Source organism: Carlito syrichta, unplaced genomic scaffold (assembly GCF_000164805.1).
Source record: "Carlito syrichta isolate Samal-C Ts95f unplaced genomic scaffold, Tarsius_syrichta-2.0.1 Scaffold251499, whole genome shotgun sequence".
Classification (NCBI taxonomy): domain Eukaryota; kingdom Metazoa; phylum Chordata; class Mammalia; order Primates; family Tarsiidae; genus Carlito; species Carlito syrichta.
Genome location: NW_007195595.1, coordinates 237,141 through 257,981, shown reverse-complemented (window position 1 = coordinate 257,981; position 20,841 = coordinate 237,141). Strand labels below are relative to the sequence as shown.

General features: G+C 39.4%; 1 protein-coding gene across 2 annotated transcripts in view; it reads right to left on the bottom strand.

Annotated features, from left to right (window-relative positions):
* The window catches only part of SESN1 (sestrin 1), a 128,439-nt gene extending 107,688 nt beyond the window's left edge, over positions 1-20,751 (bottom strand). Inside the window, exon 1 of one of the 2 annotated variants that reach the window (XM_008051993.1) lies at positions 20,253-20,751. In XM_008051993.1, the coding sequence (XP_008050184.1) occupies positions 20,253-20,570 (318 nt within the window). In that variant the 5' untranslated portion in view covers positions 20,571-20,751. The remainder of the gene's footprint in view (positions 1-20,252) is intronic. The other variant, XM_008051994.2, reaches the window with a different exon arrangement.
* Between the last annotated feature and the right edge of the window lie 90 nt (positions 20,752-20,841).

The window sequence follows — 20,841 nt, the reverse complement described above, 5'->3', positions numbered from 1 at the left end:
CGTGGGGTAAAAATTTTAACAATTGCCGCAAATTATATAACCATTTTTGTGTGGTTCTACAATCATCAAAATGCATAAGGATTAGGGCTTATAAAATTAAAAATAAGATAAAATTATTCCTTACAGATAACGCTACATTGATAGTAAAGCATACCAACTTGAGTTTAGGAAATCTGAACAGAAATTTAGGTTTACATAACTTTTAATCTCACTCATTATTCACTCGAGAATACTCATAAATATTTTTGGGCTGGGCATGGTTGGCTCACACTTATAATCCCAGCAATCTGAGAGGCTGAAGTGGGAGGGTCACTTGAGGTCAGGCATTCAAGACAACAGGATAACATAGCACCCTGTTTCTACAAAAAAAAAAATTTAAATTAAATTAGGTATGGTAGCTGATGTCTTTAGTCTCAGCTACTTAGGAGCCTGAGACTTCAGTGAACTATGATCGTGCCACTGCATTCCAGCCCAGGCAACAGAGTGAGACCCTGTCTCTAAAAAAAAAAATGTTTTAGGATTTGTTTTTAATTTCTTTCCCTCCAAATTATAGACACAGATGAGATCTGACTCACAGCTTGCTACATAATCATCAAATGATGAAAAGAAATCTGTCTCCCACTTCCTACCTTCTGGACAAATGCTTAAAGAATGGGAAGTAGGAAACTTCCTAGAGTTGCACAGGAATAACGGGACAGAGAGTCATGGGGAAGGGAAAAAGAAAGAGGAAGATGAAGAAGCTGCTAGAGGCAGGCAGGCAGGCCTCTCCCGCTGAGGCTTGTGGGCCCTGGCTAGGAAGGAACAGGGTCTGGGGAGGTCATATGGTCCATGCTGGTTGAGGCTCCTTCATCTGAAGACTGGCTCCAAGAGTGGGAAGGAGTCCGAAATGTGACTCACACTGCCACCAGCTGGAGCACACCCTCTTCTGGGCAGGCATGGGGTTCCTGAGCATATATCCTACACACAGCTCTTGCACAGGATGCAGGAAGCCCCTTCCACCCAAATCCAAGCTTCAGGAGACAGGTGGCTGTGGTAGGCAGCTCTAAAAATGGCTCCCATGATCCTTGCCCCCTGGCATTTACTGCCTTGTGTAATCTGCTCCTCTTGAGTATGGTTTGGTCCTCACTGACTTCTCTCTAATGAAAAGATTCATACAAAAGTGATAGGATGCAAAAGTGATAGGATGTCTCTTCCAAGATTGGGCTATAATGAACTGTGACTTCTGTCTTGTTGGCACTCTTTCTTTTGCTGGTACCCTGTCTGAATCTTCTCGTGTGCTTCCTGAATGGGGCCTATGGACAAACCCATGTGGCAAAGGACGGAGGGTGGCCTCCAACTAACTACCAACAAGAAATTGAGGCCCTCAACCCACCAGCCCCTGAGGAACTAAATCCTGCCAGCAATCATATGAGTGAGCTTGGAGGCAAATCCTTTCCCATTTGAGCCTTCAGATGAGGCCACAGCCTTGGTGGATACTTTAACTGCAGCCTCATGGAAGAATCCAGTTAAACTGTAGTCAGATTCCTAACCCATAGACATCATGAAATAATATCTGTGTTTTTTTTAAGCCACCAAATTTGTAATGAAACTATAGATAACTAATTCAGTTGTTAAACAAAAGCTCCTCAAGCCCACCAGAAGGAATGACCCTGAAGGTCTCTACCATGGACCTATGGCAGTGTCCTCCATCATGACAACCTGTACCCTGCTTCTCCCTTTGGCACAAGTGACAAGTCTTCTGTGGGTTTACAGAGTAGGTCTTGCCCAGTTCATCCACATAGTCTCTTGTTGCCATTCAAGGGCTTTTGCTTTCCCCAACATTGGAAATACATAACAGGATACATGAGAAAATCCCCCAGCTCCATGCTTCAGTGGCCAGGCCAACTTGGAATCTAATTGCGTGTGTGGTTCCTAAGATAAATCACCCATCCTGGTTATGTATTATTAATTTTATTGCTCTTTGGAGTTCCTATTTACTATTTACCAATGGGTTGGAAAATATTTCAGCATTTTAACAAGTACGGTTATGCCAATGCATACTGGTTGAACATCAGTCCTAGTTTATGCTGTAAGTTTAATTCATTTGACAAGATTCAAGATCTTAGTTCTACTTCCTTTCAATAGAGTTTAAGATACGGTATAAGTGTATGAAGTTGAATGCCAAGTATAGTAGAAACATTCTAGGGAAATGTCAATTATTTAATGCAAATGTTACAACTTCTTTTGGCCACTTCAATCTTTAAGTTGTGATGGTATTACTACATGGAGACTGCAAAGCTGGAACTGTTTACTGCTAATGCCAACACTGCAGTGAGAATAAGCTTTGACAAAAGTTACAGTTATGTGTTCATACATGCGTTGACAGATGGCTCAAGGAAGATAAAAGGGGGCCACAGAAAGGAAACAAAAATGAGGCCAAAACTTAGTCTGCAGAAAAGAACAACAGAGCATTAATTACTTCCAGCCAGTCATCAGAGATTTGGTTTGGGCATGTTAGGGATGGAAGCAGTGTATACTTGCATAAACCCCAGATAAGCTGGGAATAAAAGTTAATTATTACATTAAAATTTATTTGCTCTATTAAGCTGTCTTTATTATCTCAACCCATGCTGATCTTTCCTTGCTCCAAATTACAGGCATGCGTTGCCTAACAACGGGGATACGTTCTGAGAAATGTGTCATCGGGCAATTTCATCGTCGTGTGAACATCCGAGAGTGTATTTACCCAATCCTAGATGGTCTAGCCTCCAGCAGAGCCTATGCTCTTAGGCAGCAAACCTACACAGCATGGCATGATCCTGAACGCTGTAGGCAGCTGAACAATAATAGGCATTTGTGTGCCTAAACATACCCAAACATAAAAAGGTACAGTAAAAATACAGTATTACAATCATGGGACCACTGTCATATATAAAATCCCTTGTTTACCAAAATGTCATTAGGTGACACATGACTGTATTATAATACTCTATATATCAGATGCTTTTTTTCATATTGATTTCGAGTTATTTTCTAACACAAAAGTAACACATGCTCATGGCAAAAAAAAAAGGAAATTATAGGAAAAATAGATTCATGGTTAAAAACATAGACTCAGGAATCTTAGGCCTCCTGACTCCAGTATTCACTATTTTCATTACTTTTTTTTTTTTTTTAAAGTTGGAGTCTCACTCTGTCGTCCAGGCTGAAGTGCAGTGGCACACTCATGGCCACTCCAGCATCAACCTGCTGGGCTCTGCGATCCTTCCACCTCAACCTTTCAAGTAGCTGGAACCACAGGTGCGTGATACCACACCCAGCTAATCTTTTAAAATTATTGTAGAGACAAATTACTTAATTTTTGTGGGTCTGTTTCCTCATCTACAAAACGCAAAACTTACCTTGCAGAATTGTTGTAGGTATAAAATTAAAGACTGCAGGGAAAGAAAGGGCAAGAATAGTTGAGTAAATTCTCCCAGAATATGGATGCAAACCCCAAACATAAACAGGCAATGCATGGCAAGAACTGGGTTTTGCAGGTCTTGAGTGATCTTTTATGCTCAGACAGTGTCGCCAGCAGACACTCTCCCTTTAGGAACCCTGGGTCCAAGGAAAGCAGCCCCAGGCTGTGGCTTCTTCTCAATGAGAGCAACTAGCTTCTGAGAAGCTCCTGTTTCCTTGGCTACCCAAGCCAGAAACTTAATCTAACCCCACAGTGAGTGGGTGCATGCATATTTGTATATTTGCTTTGTTTGGAAAGATCTCTTCCTCAAAACCTGCAGCCCACTGAAATAATGCAAATGTTCTATGAAAAATGCTTACAGCCGGGCTTGGTGGCTCAGCCTATAATCCCGCGCCTTTGGGAGGCTGAGGTGAGTGGATTACCTGAGCCCATAGGTTCAAGACCCGCCTGGGCAGTGAGACCTCATCTCTACAATAAATCAAAAAATCAGCCGGGCGTGGTAGCGCATGCCTATAATTCCGGCTACTCAGAAGGCTGAGGTGGAAGGATCGCCGGAGCCCAGCAGGTTGAAGCTGCGGTGGCCGGGAGCGGCCACTGCACTCCAGTCTGGGCGACAGAGTGAGACTCCAACTCAAAAAAAAAAAAAAAAGAAAAAAGAAAAATGCTTACCACAATGTCTGGCATATGGTAAGCACCCAATAAAATTAAGTAATTCTTGACACACATTGCTTCTGCACTAAAAAAAAAAAAAAAAATTAAGTAATTCTTAATGATTATCTTTACTAAAAGAAATTAAAATTGCCAATTATCCCACTCTTAAAAGAGAGCTATGATTAATACTTTTGTGCATGTAGGTTTTCTGACTTTTCCTTCTCCCCCTTTTCTATGAGAAATATCTATATAGTTGGCATACTATTTTAAAACTGTTTTTCCCACTTAAATATATATTTTTTTCTTTTCTTGTAAATAATTTAAAAAGTTTTCGATAACTGTAATTGTCCGTCATATACATAATTAATCCTTTATTGAATATTTAGATTACTACCTATTTGTATATAATATACATACAGATAATTCATTTATATCATAAATAGCATGACCTTGATTATCCTCATGCATAAATCTTTCTGAGATTATTTCCTAGAAGTGGAACTAACATGTAACCACTTTTCAGGTTTCTGACTAATATCCAAACTGCCCTATAGAAAGGCTGACCTGACGGTGCAATACATTCTCCCAACAGAAGTTGCACTGTTGTCAACATATGATTACAAAATTTTATATTTTTTTTAGCCAGTCTTGATTTGTACTTCAATTTTTTTCTCTAGATTGCTATAAAATTGTGTGTGTGTGTGTGTGTTAGAGTATTATTCTGTCGCTCACAGATTGCAGCCTTGACCTACTGGGCTCAGACGATCCTTCTCTCTCAGTCTTCCAAGTAGCTGGACCCACAGGCATGCGCCACCATGCCCGGCTAACTTTTCTTAGTTTATTGTATATGCAAGGTCTTGCTAAGTTGCCCAGGCTGGCCTTGAATCCCTGGGCTCAGGCAATCCCCTTGCCTCCATCTCCCAAAATGCTGGAATTATAGGCATGAACCACCATGCCCGGCTCACTACAAAATTCTTAAGGGTAGTGGTTGTTTTCTACTTTTATTTTTCTATCTCCTGTAGTGCCAGAAAAGTGTCAGACACCAAGGAAGCTGTTAAAGTGAAATCTTATTTTTGAAAAGCATATCATGGCTAGACACGGTGGCTCAAGCCTGTAGTCCCAGCACTTTGGGAGGCCAAGGTGAGGGAATTGCCTGAGCCCATGGGCTTGAGAACAGCCTGGGCAACTTGATGAGACCTCATCTCTACAATAAATTAAACAAATTAGCCAGGCATAGTAGCACAAGCCTGTAGTTCCAGTTACTTGGAAGGCTGAGGCAGAAGGATCACCTGAGCCCAACAGGTCAACACTGGGGTGGCCATGAGCATACCACTGCACTTCAGCCTGGGTGATGAAGTGAGACTCCAACTCAAAAAACAAAACAAAACAGTGGATTCGTGACCTGCCTGGGCAACTTGGTGAGACCTCATCTCTACAATAAATCAAAATGAAGCCGGGCTCAGTGGCTCAGCCTGTAATCCTGCGCCTTTGGGAGGCTGAGGTGAGTGGATTGCCTGAGACTGCGGGTTCAAGACTCGCCTGGGCAATTTGGCAAGACCTCATCTCTACAATAAATCAAAAATTAGCCGGGTGTGGTAGTACACGCCTGTAGTTCCAGCTACTTGGAAAGCTGAGGTGGAAGGATCGCTGGAGCCCCCAGCAGGTCGAGGCTGCGGCCACTGCACTCCAGTCTGGGTGACAGAGTGAGACTCCAACTCAAAAAAAAAGAAAGAAAGAAAATGAAAGAATATTCATCTCAAGGTTTGAGTCTTCATATATTACTATACATCTACTTCTAAATCCAAAGGCACCATCAAAGACTAGTGCAGACTGGAATTGGATACTTCTTTATTGGAATAATGACCACCAGAAGTAGAAGAACAAAACACACTTCTGATAGACTCTCACTTCTTGGTGGAAAGGCCAAATACAGTTCTAGCCTGAGGTCAATTTTTTGTTCAAGAATTATTTTCTAGGTTAAACCAAAAAAAAGAAGCAAAAGAGACTGTCTGACATTCCTATCCTTATATACAATACAGGCCCAATCACACAAGTACGAGTTTCAACAATTAAGTTTACAAACTCATCCTAGAAAAAGTGCTCCATCCCTCATTGCTGAATATCACTATGGTCACCTTCAAAGTACTCTCCTTGGAGAGCTATGTACAAACACCAGTGTCATAGCAAGTTGTTTACAGCTAAAAAGAAAAGGGGCCTCAATTGTCTTTTTAGAAATCAAGCCCAGATTGTTCAGTTACACTGAGCTCATATAGAAATCATTTTTCCATTTGTATGTCTACCATGTATATTTTAAATTCAATTTATTCTTTTATTGTTATTATGGAAAATTGCCATTAGAACCATAAAAGATTGTATTTAAACAATGTAGAAAAGTCCTTTTTTAATGTTCTTTCCATAATTCACTATTTATCTGTTTAAATTATAACATTATCTGTTTAAATTCAAAGCAATTTTGAAACCCCTTTTCTGGAATGGCCATCAGAGCTGTCATCAGTTGTTGAGATTCGCAAATTTGCTACCATGTGCTTACACTGGCAGCACTGTACAAACAACTGTATTGGAACATCGTGCCTCCTCACCTGATCTGGCCCCCAATGACTTTTTTCTTTACCCAAAGATCAAGGAAAAATTGAAAGGAAGACGTCTGATGACATTCAGGGCATCAAGGGTAATATGATGACAGCTCTTTCTGGCCATTCCAGAAAAAGAGCTCCAAAACGGCTTTGACGGGTGGACGAGGCGCTGGCCTTGGTGCATAGCTTCCCAAGGGGAGTGCTTTGAAGGTGACTGTAGTGATATTCAGCAATGAGATATGCAGCACTTCTTCTAGGATGAGTTCGCAAACCTAATTGTTGGACCTCATATATTTAAATCTTTAACACCTAAGGAAGATGAACTAAGCTTTAATGTAGTATTTAGAAAAAAAGCAAACTTAATTATTTGCTAGTAGTTGTCACGAATGAAGGAAGTATAATATTTAAATGTTCTATCTTCTCTGACAAGGTCAGTTGCCAAAATCATTTTGTTTCATCATGCTATAACAGATTTTTAGTGCATAGGCCATAGATGCCCAAACTCTGACTTAACAAATAGTATGCAAAAGAGCATAAAATGGCACTTGCTCTTAAGAGTTGGAAAATATTTAATGCTTAATGGTACAGTTATAATAGGATTTACAGTTACAAAGTATCAATGAAGTATTTTAAAAGCTAATCTATAACATACAGGCAACAAAGTTAAAAATGCCTCAACTACTATGTTAGTTCAGATACTCAGTTCAAATTGGGTATGTCTTAAAATCATCATATATCTCAGATGAGTTCTCAGTTTAAGAAATCAAGATTAAAATGTTATAATTTAAACAGATAAATAGTGAATTATGGAAAGAACATTAAAAAAGGACTTTTCTACATTGTTTAAATACAATCTTTTATGGTTCTAATGGCAATTTTCCATAATAACAATAAAAGAATAAATTGAATTTAAAATATACATGGTAGACATACAAATGGAAAAATGATTTCTATATGAGCTCAGTGTAATTGAACAATCTGGGCTTGATTTCTAAAAAGACAATTGAGGCCCCTTTTCTTTTTAGCTGTAAACAACTTGCTGTATGACATGTAATGCAATACCATATTTTGGAGATTTCAAACATTCATAATCCACAGGAAAAATACTCAACACTCCTAAACTATTTTTTTAAGCCCACAATAGTGCAGTCTTTCAGTTACAAAACCAGAAGCCAGCTATAAAACCAGTACTTTTCCACTAGAGTTACTTGTGGGGCGGGGAAGGGGATCTTCAGCACTGCAAACGTTAGGGTCTAAAATAAGATCATTGCAAGGAGTTACTACAACACTCGCACTGCCAGCACTGTCATGGCAACAATGAACGAGCTAGGAGAATGCTCTTTTAACATTCTAAGCTATTCTTGAGTCTATTGCTCATGGAAATACATCAAATTTTCTTTTTAGGTGGTGCATTAAAGAAATCATCTTACTATAAACTTCTTAATATTAAGATAAGCCTCTTATACACCTTATTTCCAGGATCACAGTTCACAGACTCCCTGCAATCAAGCAAAATTTATAGTGACAACATAATGAAAGTTATATACCACAGAGAAACATGAAAATTCAGTAGGGTTCAAATGCAATTTCAAGATGGGTCAGGGTTCAAATAAGAATTTAATATGCAATTTAATAACATCTGAGAATGTGATTTCCCCTAGAAACACCAAGGTTTTAAGTTTCGTCTTGAAGGAAAAATAATTTGGAAAAGAAACTAAAATAATTTCACTTTTAGGAATCTTCTATTTTTATTCAGATAGCATGGAGCCCAGCAGGTCGAGGTTGCGGTGGCTGGGAGTGGCCACTGCTCTCCAGTCTAGGTAACATGGCTTCATCCCATGGCACATTTTAAAGCACATAGGAAAGCCTGCTGCCACCCTTGCCCCCAACACGTGCACTCCAATCCATAAGAGATAAAGGAAGCAGGACAAGCTTGGGAAAAGCCCTAAGATACTTGCTACACACTAGCAAGCAAGTCTAAGAAATCAAACTTGAGTATAAAACCTCTCCAATTCCTGTTACCTTTTCTGGGGTATCTTTTTGGCAATGTAACCTTTGCTTAGTTACTTTGTTCTAAATTATATCAAGCTGTTTAAACTGGGCCAGTTACTTCGGCAAGAGAGAAAGGACTGTTTGGAGATTTTCTGTTTAATATGGCAAGCTCTCACTGGGTGAAGTTCTAGTGTCTGCAGAAGACCCTAAAGGCAAGCAGTCCGCCAGTCAATAGCTTGTTGGAGTACCAGACACGAATCGACCAATGGCAGCGTATTCAGCTAGCGACTGACACTGCCCCACAAGACATCACTTGCTTTCCCATATTGTGTGTCATATTTGAAAGTCAAATGTTTGTTAAGTGGAATAATAAACTAACATGACATAGGAGAATCCAGTTCCCAGAGAGTTAAAACAATATTTATAAAATCCTTAGTTATGGCTCCTAGCGGTGCTATTTCCCCTAGAACCAGGAAACCTGGAAAGTAGGCAAAACCTTTCCCAGTTGCCCAGACTGGAGGGCTTTAAGGGCATATAGTGCCAGAGGGCTCAACTTCCCATCTCCTCTCCCAAAGGAGGGGGCAGAATAGAACATTGACTGATTAGCATTGACTGCTCACCAGGCTCCAGTAACCACCCACCGTCTTAGCCATGATCCTCCAATGTTGTTCAGGTACTGAGGTACAGGCTTTGGCCATGGGCCTCTCCATGTCACCTGATCACCTGCATGATACATGCAGCTGCCTGCCTGCCTGCAAGCTCTCCCTGCCTGCTAGTGTCATGCTGACATGCCAGGATGATGGTGGACCCCGATGATGGGATGATGCTACAGATATGCCACCACTCCTGGTGCATACCTTTGGACAAGTTCAACTCTTCCCCTGGTGCGGTGGCACCCTATGACACTCTATGAAAACGGCATTTAACCTACCAAAATCAATTTGGATGTTAGTAAGTGTGGATACAAAGTGTGGGCTGCACATAATTATCAATTACATAAAAACAGAGGCTACCCATTTCTAAAGTAAAGGCAGTTTGGAGTTTGACTATTTAGTTGGAAGTTCAGCATCACCACCACCACCACCACCACCACCACCAATATTTTTACTGTGCATTTACTATGTGTCAGGTCCACTTTTACTCGCTTTAATGTTCACCTAATTCTTAAAACCTTTCTGTGAGGTTAGTAATATTATTATCCTCATTTTACAGATAAGTAATAGAGACTCAAAGAGTTTATTCATGGTTAAATATGTCTAGTATATTGAAGTTTACAAAATGCTCTACCAATGTCATCTCTCCTAATTTTTACAACCATATCGCAAGATAGATAATAAAATGTCAATAACCTGACATGTTAAGATAACTACATTCCAATCCTATGACACATTTAAAGTAAACAGGAGAGTCTGCTGCCACCCCATCCCCACACATCAATCCCAACCCATAGGCAATCAAGAAACTGAGACCATAGAGGTGAATTTATTCATGGCTGGTAAAGAAATCCAACATATCTTTAAACCATTCTGAAGTAATAAATACCTCTGGTCCAAGTGAGATTCTGGATATTTAGAATAGATGGTTAGGCAATAAAATAAACTGGGGGGGGAGGGGATGCAAGCTTCTTCTTTTTAAGTAGAAAATTTATTAAAATTAAGTGAAATCACCCAGGCGTGGTGACTCATGCCTATTATAATCCCAGCACTTTGGGAGGCAGAGGCCAGAGGATTGCCTGAACTAGGGTTCAAGACCAGTCTAGGTAATGCGGTGAGACCTCTTCTCTACAATAAATCAAAAAATTAGCTAGGTGTGGTGGCAAAAGTCTATCGATCCAGCTACTTGGGAGGCTGAAATGGAAGGATCGTCTGAGCCCAGCAGGTCGAGGCTGTGATGGCCATGAGCATGCCACTGCACTCCAGCCTGGGTGACAGAATGAGACTCTGACTCAAAAAAAAAAAAAAAAAATTAAGTGAAATCTATAGCTTTTTCTTTCTCATGTCAAACAATAGATAAGCATAGGATTTGGCATACAGTAGGAAGACAAAAAATGTCTAATGAATTAAATGAGAACAAATAATTCATTAGGTCTAATAGTAAAATTCAAACTGTTTCAATAACATTTCTATTATTTTTCATGCTCAGAACCTCTGTCATCAACAAAACTGAATAAATATAGGCTTTATGTTATAATTTAAGTCTGTCAACGTACACATTAACTTGTTAGATGGAAAAGTAGATACACCTTAATTTGAGGTATAATCACTATCAATGACTTTGAGAGATCTTACTCTGTGAGAAAACCTGTCTCCTTATCATTTAAATCACTTTTTACTTTTGAAAGACCTCTCTTAAATATGTCCTTCAGTATCATTGAACATATCACTCTACCACTATTTTGCAAGGCTTAGTCTTTATCACATGATCGGAAGAATTTCTTGCTGTGTTTAGGCTATGAATAGCATTTGAAAAATTACTCAGTTATAATTATAGACAGCTAACACCTGCCAACTTGCTAGAAAATGAAATCATGTAAAATTTAAAGACAAGTGTGCGATGCTTGTCAAATAAAGAAGTACCAAAACAGTAAATGCTCACTTTTAGTGGAGTAAGCTAAGAATCTAATTAGACCTTACTGATATTACACAGAAAATTAATGTTATCTTAGCACTATGGTTAACTTTTTAAAGGCAATAGATTTATCAGTTTATCAATTTAAACAATTTTAAAGCTAAAGCACTAAGTGAATACTATCTACTAAATGAATATATATATTCATAAATGATTGTTGATATATAAGTTGATTTGGTTAATATAAATCACAATGCTTTTTAATTTTTCTCCCCTTTAGTATGGTGTAAAAGCTTAGGAATTGTACTAAAGTAATTTTATAATACAAATACTAATTCATAATTCTAGGAAGACCTTCTCTCACTTTTTAAATTAAAAATGTGAAATTTAAGTAAAATATAAACTAAAAGTATCTAATTTCCCAAGGTAATTCCATGTTTCATTACAATCTGTCAGATTTCTTTATATAAAATACATTAGAACATGAGAAGACAATTCTTGTGCTGCCAAATTTCACATGATTTTCTTCCTTGTAAACTGAACCTTGTTTTTAATCTACTTACTTGAAAAGTGTGGTGCAAACTGTGAGTCCACTAGTAACACACAGACTTTAACAACAGAATGTCAACTCAAAGATGCAATACTTGGTCCTAAGAGTTACCCTACAGAAACTCCCAATGTATTTCCTGTGAAAAAGCATTTTTTTTTACAAACCAGCATCTTTTAGAAGCCTTTTTTTTTTCTCCCTATATATCAACTTTATCATAAATGCATCTTTAGCAACACTGGCTTAACTTGGTGTAGTAACCAACAGGGGAAAAACACACATAAAATAATGTTTCCACAGTGTGACTATCTAGATGAAGCTTTGACAGTTAAATTTCCAGTCTCTCAGTGTGCTGAAATATAATCACCAAATATTCTGAAGACTCCTCCCAATCAGATCTCCTGAGTATATTACACCGGCATTATTGAAGTACTAGGTAATTTATTTCTTCAAGGTCGATTAAAATCTTTCTCAGTGTAATATATGTGAGCTAGAAAAGCTGGGTCAAGCAAATCCTATTTTCCATTACTTCCATTTAAAAATTTAGATATTTTACCAGGGTGTGAAAAAACAGATTTGAGAAATTCTCACAAAGAAGACATTAAACCGGTGGCAAGACTTGCTATGAAAATGCTGCATGATTAACACATAACACCAGGTAGTGTCCATTTTATCAAAGTTTTAAGTGATTAAGAATTCTTTGTTTTACCCAAGATTCCACAGTTACTGTCTGTTAGACTAAAGTTTCAACAGATCCTTAGTTGGTTGCTTGAGTTGTTAGTTTATTATTTATTCAAGTGGTAAAAAGATATCTTGCAAATTTCTAATGACTTACCAACAGAAAAATAAATGTAACTCTAAAACAAAGAGAATAGCACATCTATTTTCTAATTATTTTACTCCACAAATAATCTGTACACACAGCACTTTAAAGGCACAAAGTGTTGAAGATGAGAAAAAATTCTAATGAAGCTATTATTTCAGAGGATCCTCTATAATGCCATGAAAAACCCATGACCTTAAAGTGAAAATGTAATATGCAAGTATTTAAAATCTTTGTACAGTATACTATAACCCACTTATAAACAAAATAACTGTGTCAGGAAAATATTTTTAGAACTGATCATTCTGGTTTTTTTCACGTTAGAGGCCATATGAGACAGTGTAACAGAAATAAAATATATGAAATCTGAAAACTTAAGCGTATCCTAACTGGTTTCAATTTTTCTGAGGAGTCACAACAAAGGAAGAGAACAAGATATATTTCTACATCATAAAATAAGGATACTGAGTAGAGATAGGGCGGATATGATTCATTCTGTAAATTAAAAAAAAAAAATTGGCTCTTTACTTGGTCTTCAAACAATTTAGAAAAAAACAAGATTAAAGATTTGCTTTCAATTTCTTCACATGCTCTATTCAAAGCAGTCCAGAACACCCGAGAGCAAAGAGCATCATCCTCTGAGCCTCAAAATCAAGGAAAGAGAGTGTCTTGAAGAAGGGAATGAGAGGGAGCACTGAGAAGTAAGCTCTGTTGAGGGAAAGGCTCTGAGTTCCAGTGTAGCCATAAAATAAGAAAGGCCCGCAAACAGTGGTTTGGGAAAGAGAAGCTTAGTGTAAATATTGAAAGAGGACTCTCATATTTGTTGTGGTACCTAGGAGCCAGCAGCAAATGTTTGAGATGGACTACCTTAAACTTCTGGTTTTGACTAGATGATAGTAAAAAAGAAACCAAAACAAAACAATCGTTTAAAAAGATCAAATCTGCTTCCAGAATGTCTCTAACCTACCATAAGTTGCATTTTATAGCTCCATTATAAATGAATTAAGCATGCTTCTAATCTAATAAAATCCAAATCATGAATAGACCAAGTGATATATTATCTAGTTCCATGAAAACGTGCAGTTTTAATGGAAGCCTCTAGCTAGACCTGCTGCCTTCTGTCTCCCTTCTCACCAATAGAAATCTTCTGCTCAAGTGACTGGGGGTGGGAAGGCAGTGCCTCCAGGCCCTGAGGGGCTGAATGCTGATCAGTCCAGACCAAAAATAGAAATGCTCAATTTCCTTGCCAGTGACTGGCTTAGCAAAGGGCATGTGACCCCGGCCCAGTCAATGGAAACTGAGAAGTCTGCTAGAGGGTTTCTGGGAAAAGCTTTCCTTCCATGATAGACACAAGGGAAGAAGTTATTTTCTTCTTAGCTGTATATGGTCAGAACTGCACATAGCACCTGGAACAGCCTGCTGTTGAAACGTGCCACCATGAGGGGAGACATCACTTGCTATGCTGAGTAATGAAAAGAGAAGAAAAAAAGATAAAAAGCAAAAAGTAATGGAGTTGAGCCATGAGTCAATCAAGCTTGGAACTGTCCAACCTCCAGCTTTATTGTGTGAAATAATAAACTTCTCATTGTTAAATCTTCAATCTATTTGCTACCTAACTGGATAGCAACTAGAAACTGCAACTCTGCCAACTGTATATGTGCATCACACCCAACAATGAAAGTTTCATTTCTCCCCCTGGGGGGCAGGGGGGGCGGGGTAAGGAAAATGAAAACCTTCCCCATCCCACTAACCAAAGATAAATATTTTGTTACTTAGTCTAAATTTTCCATCTTAAATTAATTTACTTTCAGACAGTATTAATTGCTGGCAAGCTTATAAAAAATTAACTTTTTTTTCATAGTATGGAAATGGAAATGATCAAATTATCATTCTTAGAAAATTACTTGGCTACTCCGACTCTTTTGATACATACATGCACTCAACATTTCCCCCTCTAATTTCATGCATCATCAAGATTATAGTTCTCTAGTGGATTATATTAGTAAAGTATGCCTCGGTGAGTACTCCTGACCCTTTGTTTAAGGAACCAAGCATATCAAAAACGTGTTATGGGTTTTGTGGATTTTTTTTTTTTAAGTAACTGAAAACCCCAGCATAAATAAAGCTTCTTATGAGACTCAGTCCTTCTTCAAAGGAAACAAATCTTGATCTTCCAGTCTGGAGCACAGTGCCTGCCATGGAACAGTTCTCAAAACTCTGTTGATACATTTAAACATGTTGTTGATAAGAAATTTTTTAAAAATTGAGAACAGGGCTGGGCACAGTTACCCATGTCTGTAATCCCAGCACCTTAGGAAGCCAAGGTGGGAGGAATGCTTGAGCCCAGGAGTTCGAGACCAGCCTGGGCAACAGAGCAAGACGTTGTCTTTACGAAAAAATAAAAAATTAGCCAGTAGTCCCCATGTGCCTGTAGTCCCAGGAGGCTAAGGCAGAAGGATCACCTGAGCCCAGGAGGTCGATCACAGTGAGACGTGATCATGCCTCTGTACCTCAGCCTAGATGACAGAGTGAGACTCTGACCCCCCCAAAAAATAACTGAGAATGGGGTGTAAACAGAAGATGCCATCTCCCCATGTGTTAATCTTTTATAGGTTTAATCATTTGGAGTTGAACCTATCTCATCACTGAGTCACCATTTCTCCCTTGCCAACTCTAGCCCTCTAAGCTTCTCTAAAACAACTAAGAGCCTTCAGGAACAGTTGCAGGAATTACACATGCAGTTCAGCTTTTGGTTCTTTACTAGTGAACAACAGTAACTATATTTAAGTTAATATTTGGTCTCCCATGTGCGGCTGATGCTGGAGTGGTGTGGGCAATGGGGCTGGAGAGGCCAATGGAAGCTAGATGATGGCATCATGTGACAGTCTTAAGAAGTTGAGGTTCAAAAACTATCCTAAGGGGATTTAGGCAGTAAAATAACATGGTCAGATTTCCATTTTAGATAAATGGATCTACAGCAGTGTGGAAGGTGGGTTAGATCTGGAGAAGTGAGAAATAACAATGGTAGAACTAGAACAATGGTATCTGGCAGAAATCCATCGAGGAGCTTTTTGAACATTCGGATGTCTCATAAGCAACTTAAACTCAATCTGTGAATCACCGGGCTCGGTGGCTCAGCCTGTAATCCCGCGCCTTTGGGAGTCTGAGGTGAATGGACTGCCTGAACCCGCGGGTTCACGACCCACCTGGGCAACTTGGCGAGACCTCATCTCTACAATAAATTAAAAAATTAGCCAGGTGTGGTAGCGTGCACCTGTAGTTCCAGCTACTCGGAAGGCTAAGGCGGAAGGATTGCCGGAGCCCAGCGGGTCGAGGCTGCAGTGGCCGTAAGCGGCCACTGCACTCCAGTCCGGGCGACAGAGTGAGACTGCAACTCAACAAAACAAAACAAAACAAAACAAAAAACAGAACTCATTCCCCCCTAAACTGACCGCCCCCCGCCACACTTCTGTCTCAGGAAATAGTTGCATTATTCACCAAGGGGTTCAAGTCAGAAACTTTAGAGCCACCCTCAATTTATTTTCCTCATCTTCTAAATCCAAGTAAATACTATATCCTGTGGTTTCTAACTCCTTGATATTTTCCAAATCCATTCAGTTTTTTCCACCCTCGCACCACCACCCTCCATCCTAGCTCATCATTATTTTTGGCATATGCTAGAATTACAAACCAGCCATAGCAGGTCATCGGCTAGTAACTGATGTCACACGTCCACCCTTGACCTTGGAAACCCAGTCTCATATTGCTCCTATAGGGATCCTTTTAACATACTTCCAATTATGTCACCATCTTGCTCAAAGCCCCTCAATCGCTTCCATCATTTCTAGATTAAAGTCCACAACCCTAACATGGCCCACAAGCCTCTCTGGGACCTGGCTCCTGCCTAATAAAGTAAGCATACCTAACATTAACTGAGCATTTCTTTTTTTTTTTTTGAGTCTGGGTCTCACTCTGTTGCCAGTGGCTGGCTGGAGTGCAGTGGCACGCTCATGGCCACTGCAGCCACGACCTGCTGGGCTCAGGTGATCCTTCTGCCTCAGTCTTCCAAGTAGCTGGAACCACAGGCATGTGTCACCATGCCTGGCCAATTTTTTTATTTATTGTAGAGATGAGGTCTTGCCATATTGTCCTGGCTGGTCTCAAACCCCAGACTCAGGCAATTCTCTCACCTACACCTCCCAAAGTGCTGGGATTATAGGCGTGAGCCACCACACTCAGCTTACTGAGCATTTCTTATATGCTAGGCACTGTGCTATGCTTTGCAAGCATTATTTCATTTTACTCTCTCAGCAACATTGTGAAGCAGGAACTCTAAGCATCAGCCTCATTTTGTAGGTGAGGAAACTGAATCAAAGAGAGATTATGTAACTTATCCAAAGTTGTAGAGTAAATAAGTACAACCATGCACCTCATAGCATCATTTTGGTCAATGACGGACTGTATATATGACAGTGGCCCCATAAGATTATACAGTTGACACTTGAACAATGATGTGTTGGGAGCGCCAGACCTCTGCATGGTCAAAAATCTGTATAACTTTTGACTGTTCCAAAACTTTACTAATAGCCTACTCTTGACTGGAAACCTTACAAATAACAAAACCAACACATACTTTTATGATCTACATTCTATATACTATACTCTTACGATAAAGTAAGCTAAAGAAAAGAAAATGCTATTAAGAAAATTAAAAGGGAGAGACAATATGTTTACTATTCATTAAGTGAAAATAGATGTTCATAAAGGTCTTCATCCTTATCATCTCACACTGAGTAGGCAAGGGTGAGGAGGAGAGGTTGGTCTTGCTGGCTCAGGGAGAGGTGGAGTAGATGGGAAACAGGAGAGGCAGGGACACTTGGTGTGACTTTTATTGAAAAAAATCCACATATTTTGTGTTCAAAGTCATGTTCTTCAAGGGTCAGCCGTAATTCCATAATATTCTTGTACCTTTTTGTTTAGATATGTTTAGAGACACACATACTTCCTATTGTGTTACAGCTGCCTACAGTATTCGGTACAGGATCACGCTTCACAGGTCTGTAGCCTAGGAGTGACAGGCTCTACCACCTAGCCTGGGTGTGCAGTGGGCTACCATCTAGGTCTGTGGAAGTACACTCTCTGATGTTTGCACAAAGATTAAATTACTTCTAAGTGCTAAGCAATGTGTGTCTGCAGGGAAGCCAGGTCTGCCAGACTCCAAAACATGTGCTCTTAAGCTCTTCACCTGTTCACACTCCCCTCAAGCTGCTCCAACCATACTGTGTCTTTTTCAGTTCCTAGAACTCATCTGCTCTCTCTTGCCATGAGGCCTTCACACATTCTGTTCCCTATGCCTGGAATGTCCCCTCACAAATCTCACCTTTGCATGGATAATATTTATTCATTTATCAAGTCACTGCTTAAGTGTCATTGTCTCAGAGAAGCTTTCCCTTACTGTCTGAAATTAAATTTTTTATTTGTTTGCTTCTTTATGGTCTGTCTCCCTTCAGTATCATGTTAAAATTGTTACCACTGGTCTGCAGTTCTTATTCACCAGGGGTTCAATAAACATTTGCTGCATAAATGCATGCATGAATGAATGATGCTGGGTGGAAGCACCCTAAACTGGAAACTTCATCTGTTCAGACTACTGATGAGAAACAGAAAGAGAGCAAGGATAAATTTGTTCCTCTACTGGATATTTATTTAGTAGCTTTCAGTCCCAGCCAATACTCTTGAGAACTTACAGACCTCCTGGGGGAGACAGACACATAAAAATATGATTGGAGCACAATATAAGTGTTTTTTATAATTGTGGCAAGAATAAGGTATAATAGACACAGAGATGAAAAAGAAAGTCTAAGTCTATGGGAAACCTTCCTAGCAGAGGAAATTCTTGAATCCTTTTGCAGAATGAATGAGTCTTGAAATATGCATCACACAATCTATGCGTTACACTTACAACAGGGGAGACGAGCATCCTCTGTATACCAGAGTACTTTACAGCTCATCTGAGTCTCACAATAACTCTATGCAGTTAGTCCCATTTTATAGAAGTGGAAATTCAAGCTAAGAAAGGTCAAGTGGCTTGCCCAAGGTCATGGGCAAGTACATTAATAAAGGACTAGAATTTGAGCCAAGGTCTGACTGCATTAACCATTTGTTTATCATTATATTAAAATCCTTTGACACTGTATTCCTCGGAGCCTACTTATTTTTATTTTCAGATAACTTAACAAAATTTGTTATGTGATTTTTCATTCTAATATAAATAAGCAACAAAAAGGTTAGAGCGAGAACAAAGTATACTGACAGTAAGGACAGAAAAACTATAAAAATTGGACACAAACTTTCAAAAAAATATGGGCCATACAGTCAGTCCTATCCACTCCACCCTCTGCTGCATAACAGTACTTGATGTGCATAATGATGACCCCATTATGAAAAAAAAAAAGACTGTTATAGTCATTACAGCCTAAGAGAGAGAGAACTAACTTTTTATGCTTAAAAGAATAAACTTCAGTTACCTAGTAAGTTAATTCCTCTCTGGTAAGTCTGAATTGTAACAACTGTTTCCAAAGTGTTAGTGAGAAGAACTATCCCAAGATCTTAGAGTCCTCCTTCTATGGATATTATCTTTCTGTTCCTTTAAACTAAATTCAAGCCAGCATATAAATACTGCCAATCTTAGCTTACATATGTACCCAAGTAAACTATACGCTTTAAAAACTTCTCATACATGACTTTGAACAACACACGTGGACTGAGTAATTACAGAGTGACCAGCATACATAAAGTGTAACTGAACATTCTCCATATCTACAAACAATATTTCTCTTTTAAAAGGCCTCCTAATAAACCTTGTAATAAAACAGGACAAATTGATTATGCAGGAAATGGAGGGAAAATTATAATATTTTTAATCTGCTGCACTCACAACTCACAAGTCTGTATGTGAAAAACAAGAGACAATTTAGGCAAACACAGAGAAAACTGGCTGGGTAATTTACCACAAAAGTGTTTCTACCTGGGTCCAACTTTTCAACATGAAGACATTAGATTCTTTTAACATAGGCTTTTATTATTTTATATAATTCTTTTCTTGAAAACAGAAAGGTTGCATTTAGAGAACACACCCTGTTTTTTGTTTTTCTGTTTTTAAAAACAAGAGAAAATTGCCCCATTGATTATCTTGAATAAGCTGAATAGGACATATTTAATATCTGTTATCATTTTAGAGGCTTTGAAATGTGAACCTTTCCACACAGAACACTGTGACAATGCGAAAAACACACTGGCTACATCTCCCAACCGCATGTAAAACGAAATTTAAGGAAAAGCAAGTCTTTTCTTGCAATTAATTGTAACTTTCATATATTTTCCAAGGAGCAATGCAGCTTCTGCCTACCATCTTCTAGAAGAACAATACTTGTTTACTTACATTTGAACATCGTTTTTACTTTAGTTCACCCTGTCCGATTTTGGCCCCAAATTCAATGTTTTACAGAACACTCTACCTTAAAGAGGCAGAATGAATTCATAGTAAAAGTTCACAGAATGACAACCCAATAGAAGCAAATACAACGCGAATGTCACGGTACTAGAGCCAGTTGCACTTCCAATGCTCGTCCTTACCTGTATGCTCTTCAGAATAAACTCACTTTTCTCTCTTACATCTTTAAAGGGACACCTCTTAGAAAGCATAAGCAGATGAACGAGCAGCTTATTCAACTCATCCAAAGAAGCAGTGTTCGAAAGCCCGTCGGATGGACAACTGGGTGTCTCTTTCACCGAACGAAGACCCTCGGCTTTCCTCAAAACGACCTGCCTGATGTTCTCCAGCGCCGTCTCTCTCGTGGCTGAATCTCTACTGCACAGTCCATCCCACCTCACTTCGTTCTCTCCTTCGGCCATGACAATGGGAGTTTTTCCTTGGCAGTCACCTTTCCGCATGCCCCCAAGCCACCTTGCGTTATTAAAACGAGAAAGGCAAGAATAAAATCAGAGAGATCGAGGCGTCTGAGGGGGCATTTGGAAGCAGAAGCGCCTTTGCCTTGGATGCGCTCGACCGATCTATCCCGTGGATCACCCTCGCAGCCTCTCCCTCTCCAGGAGAGGGCCGTCTTCTTTCGGGTCGGAGGCTGAGAAAAAAACAAAGTTGGCAAGTGGCAGCCTCGCAGCGCCCGCCGCGCTGGACAGGGCGTCTCGCGGGGTCAGCGGAGGT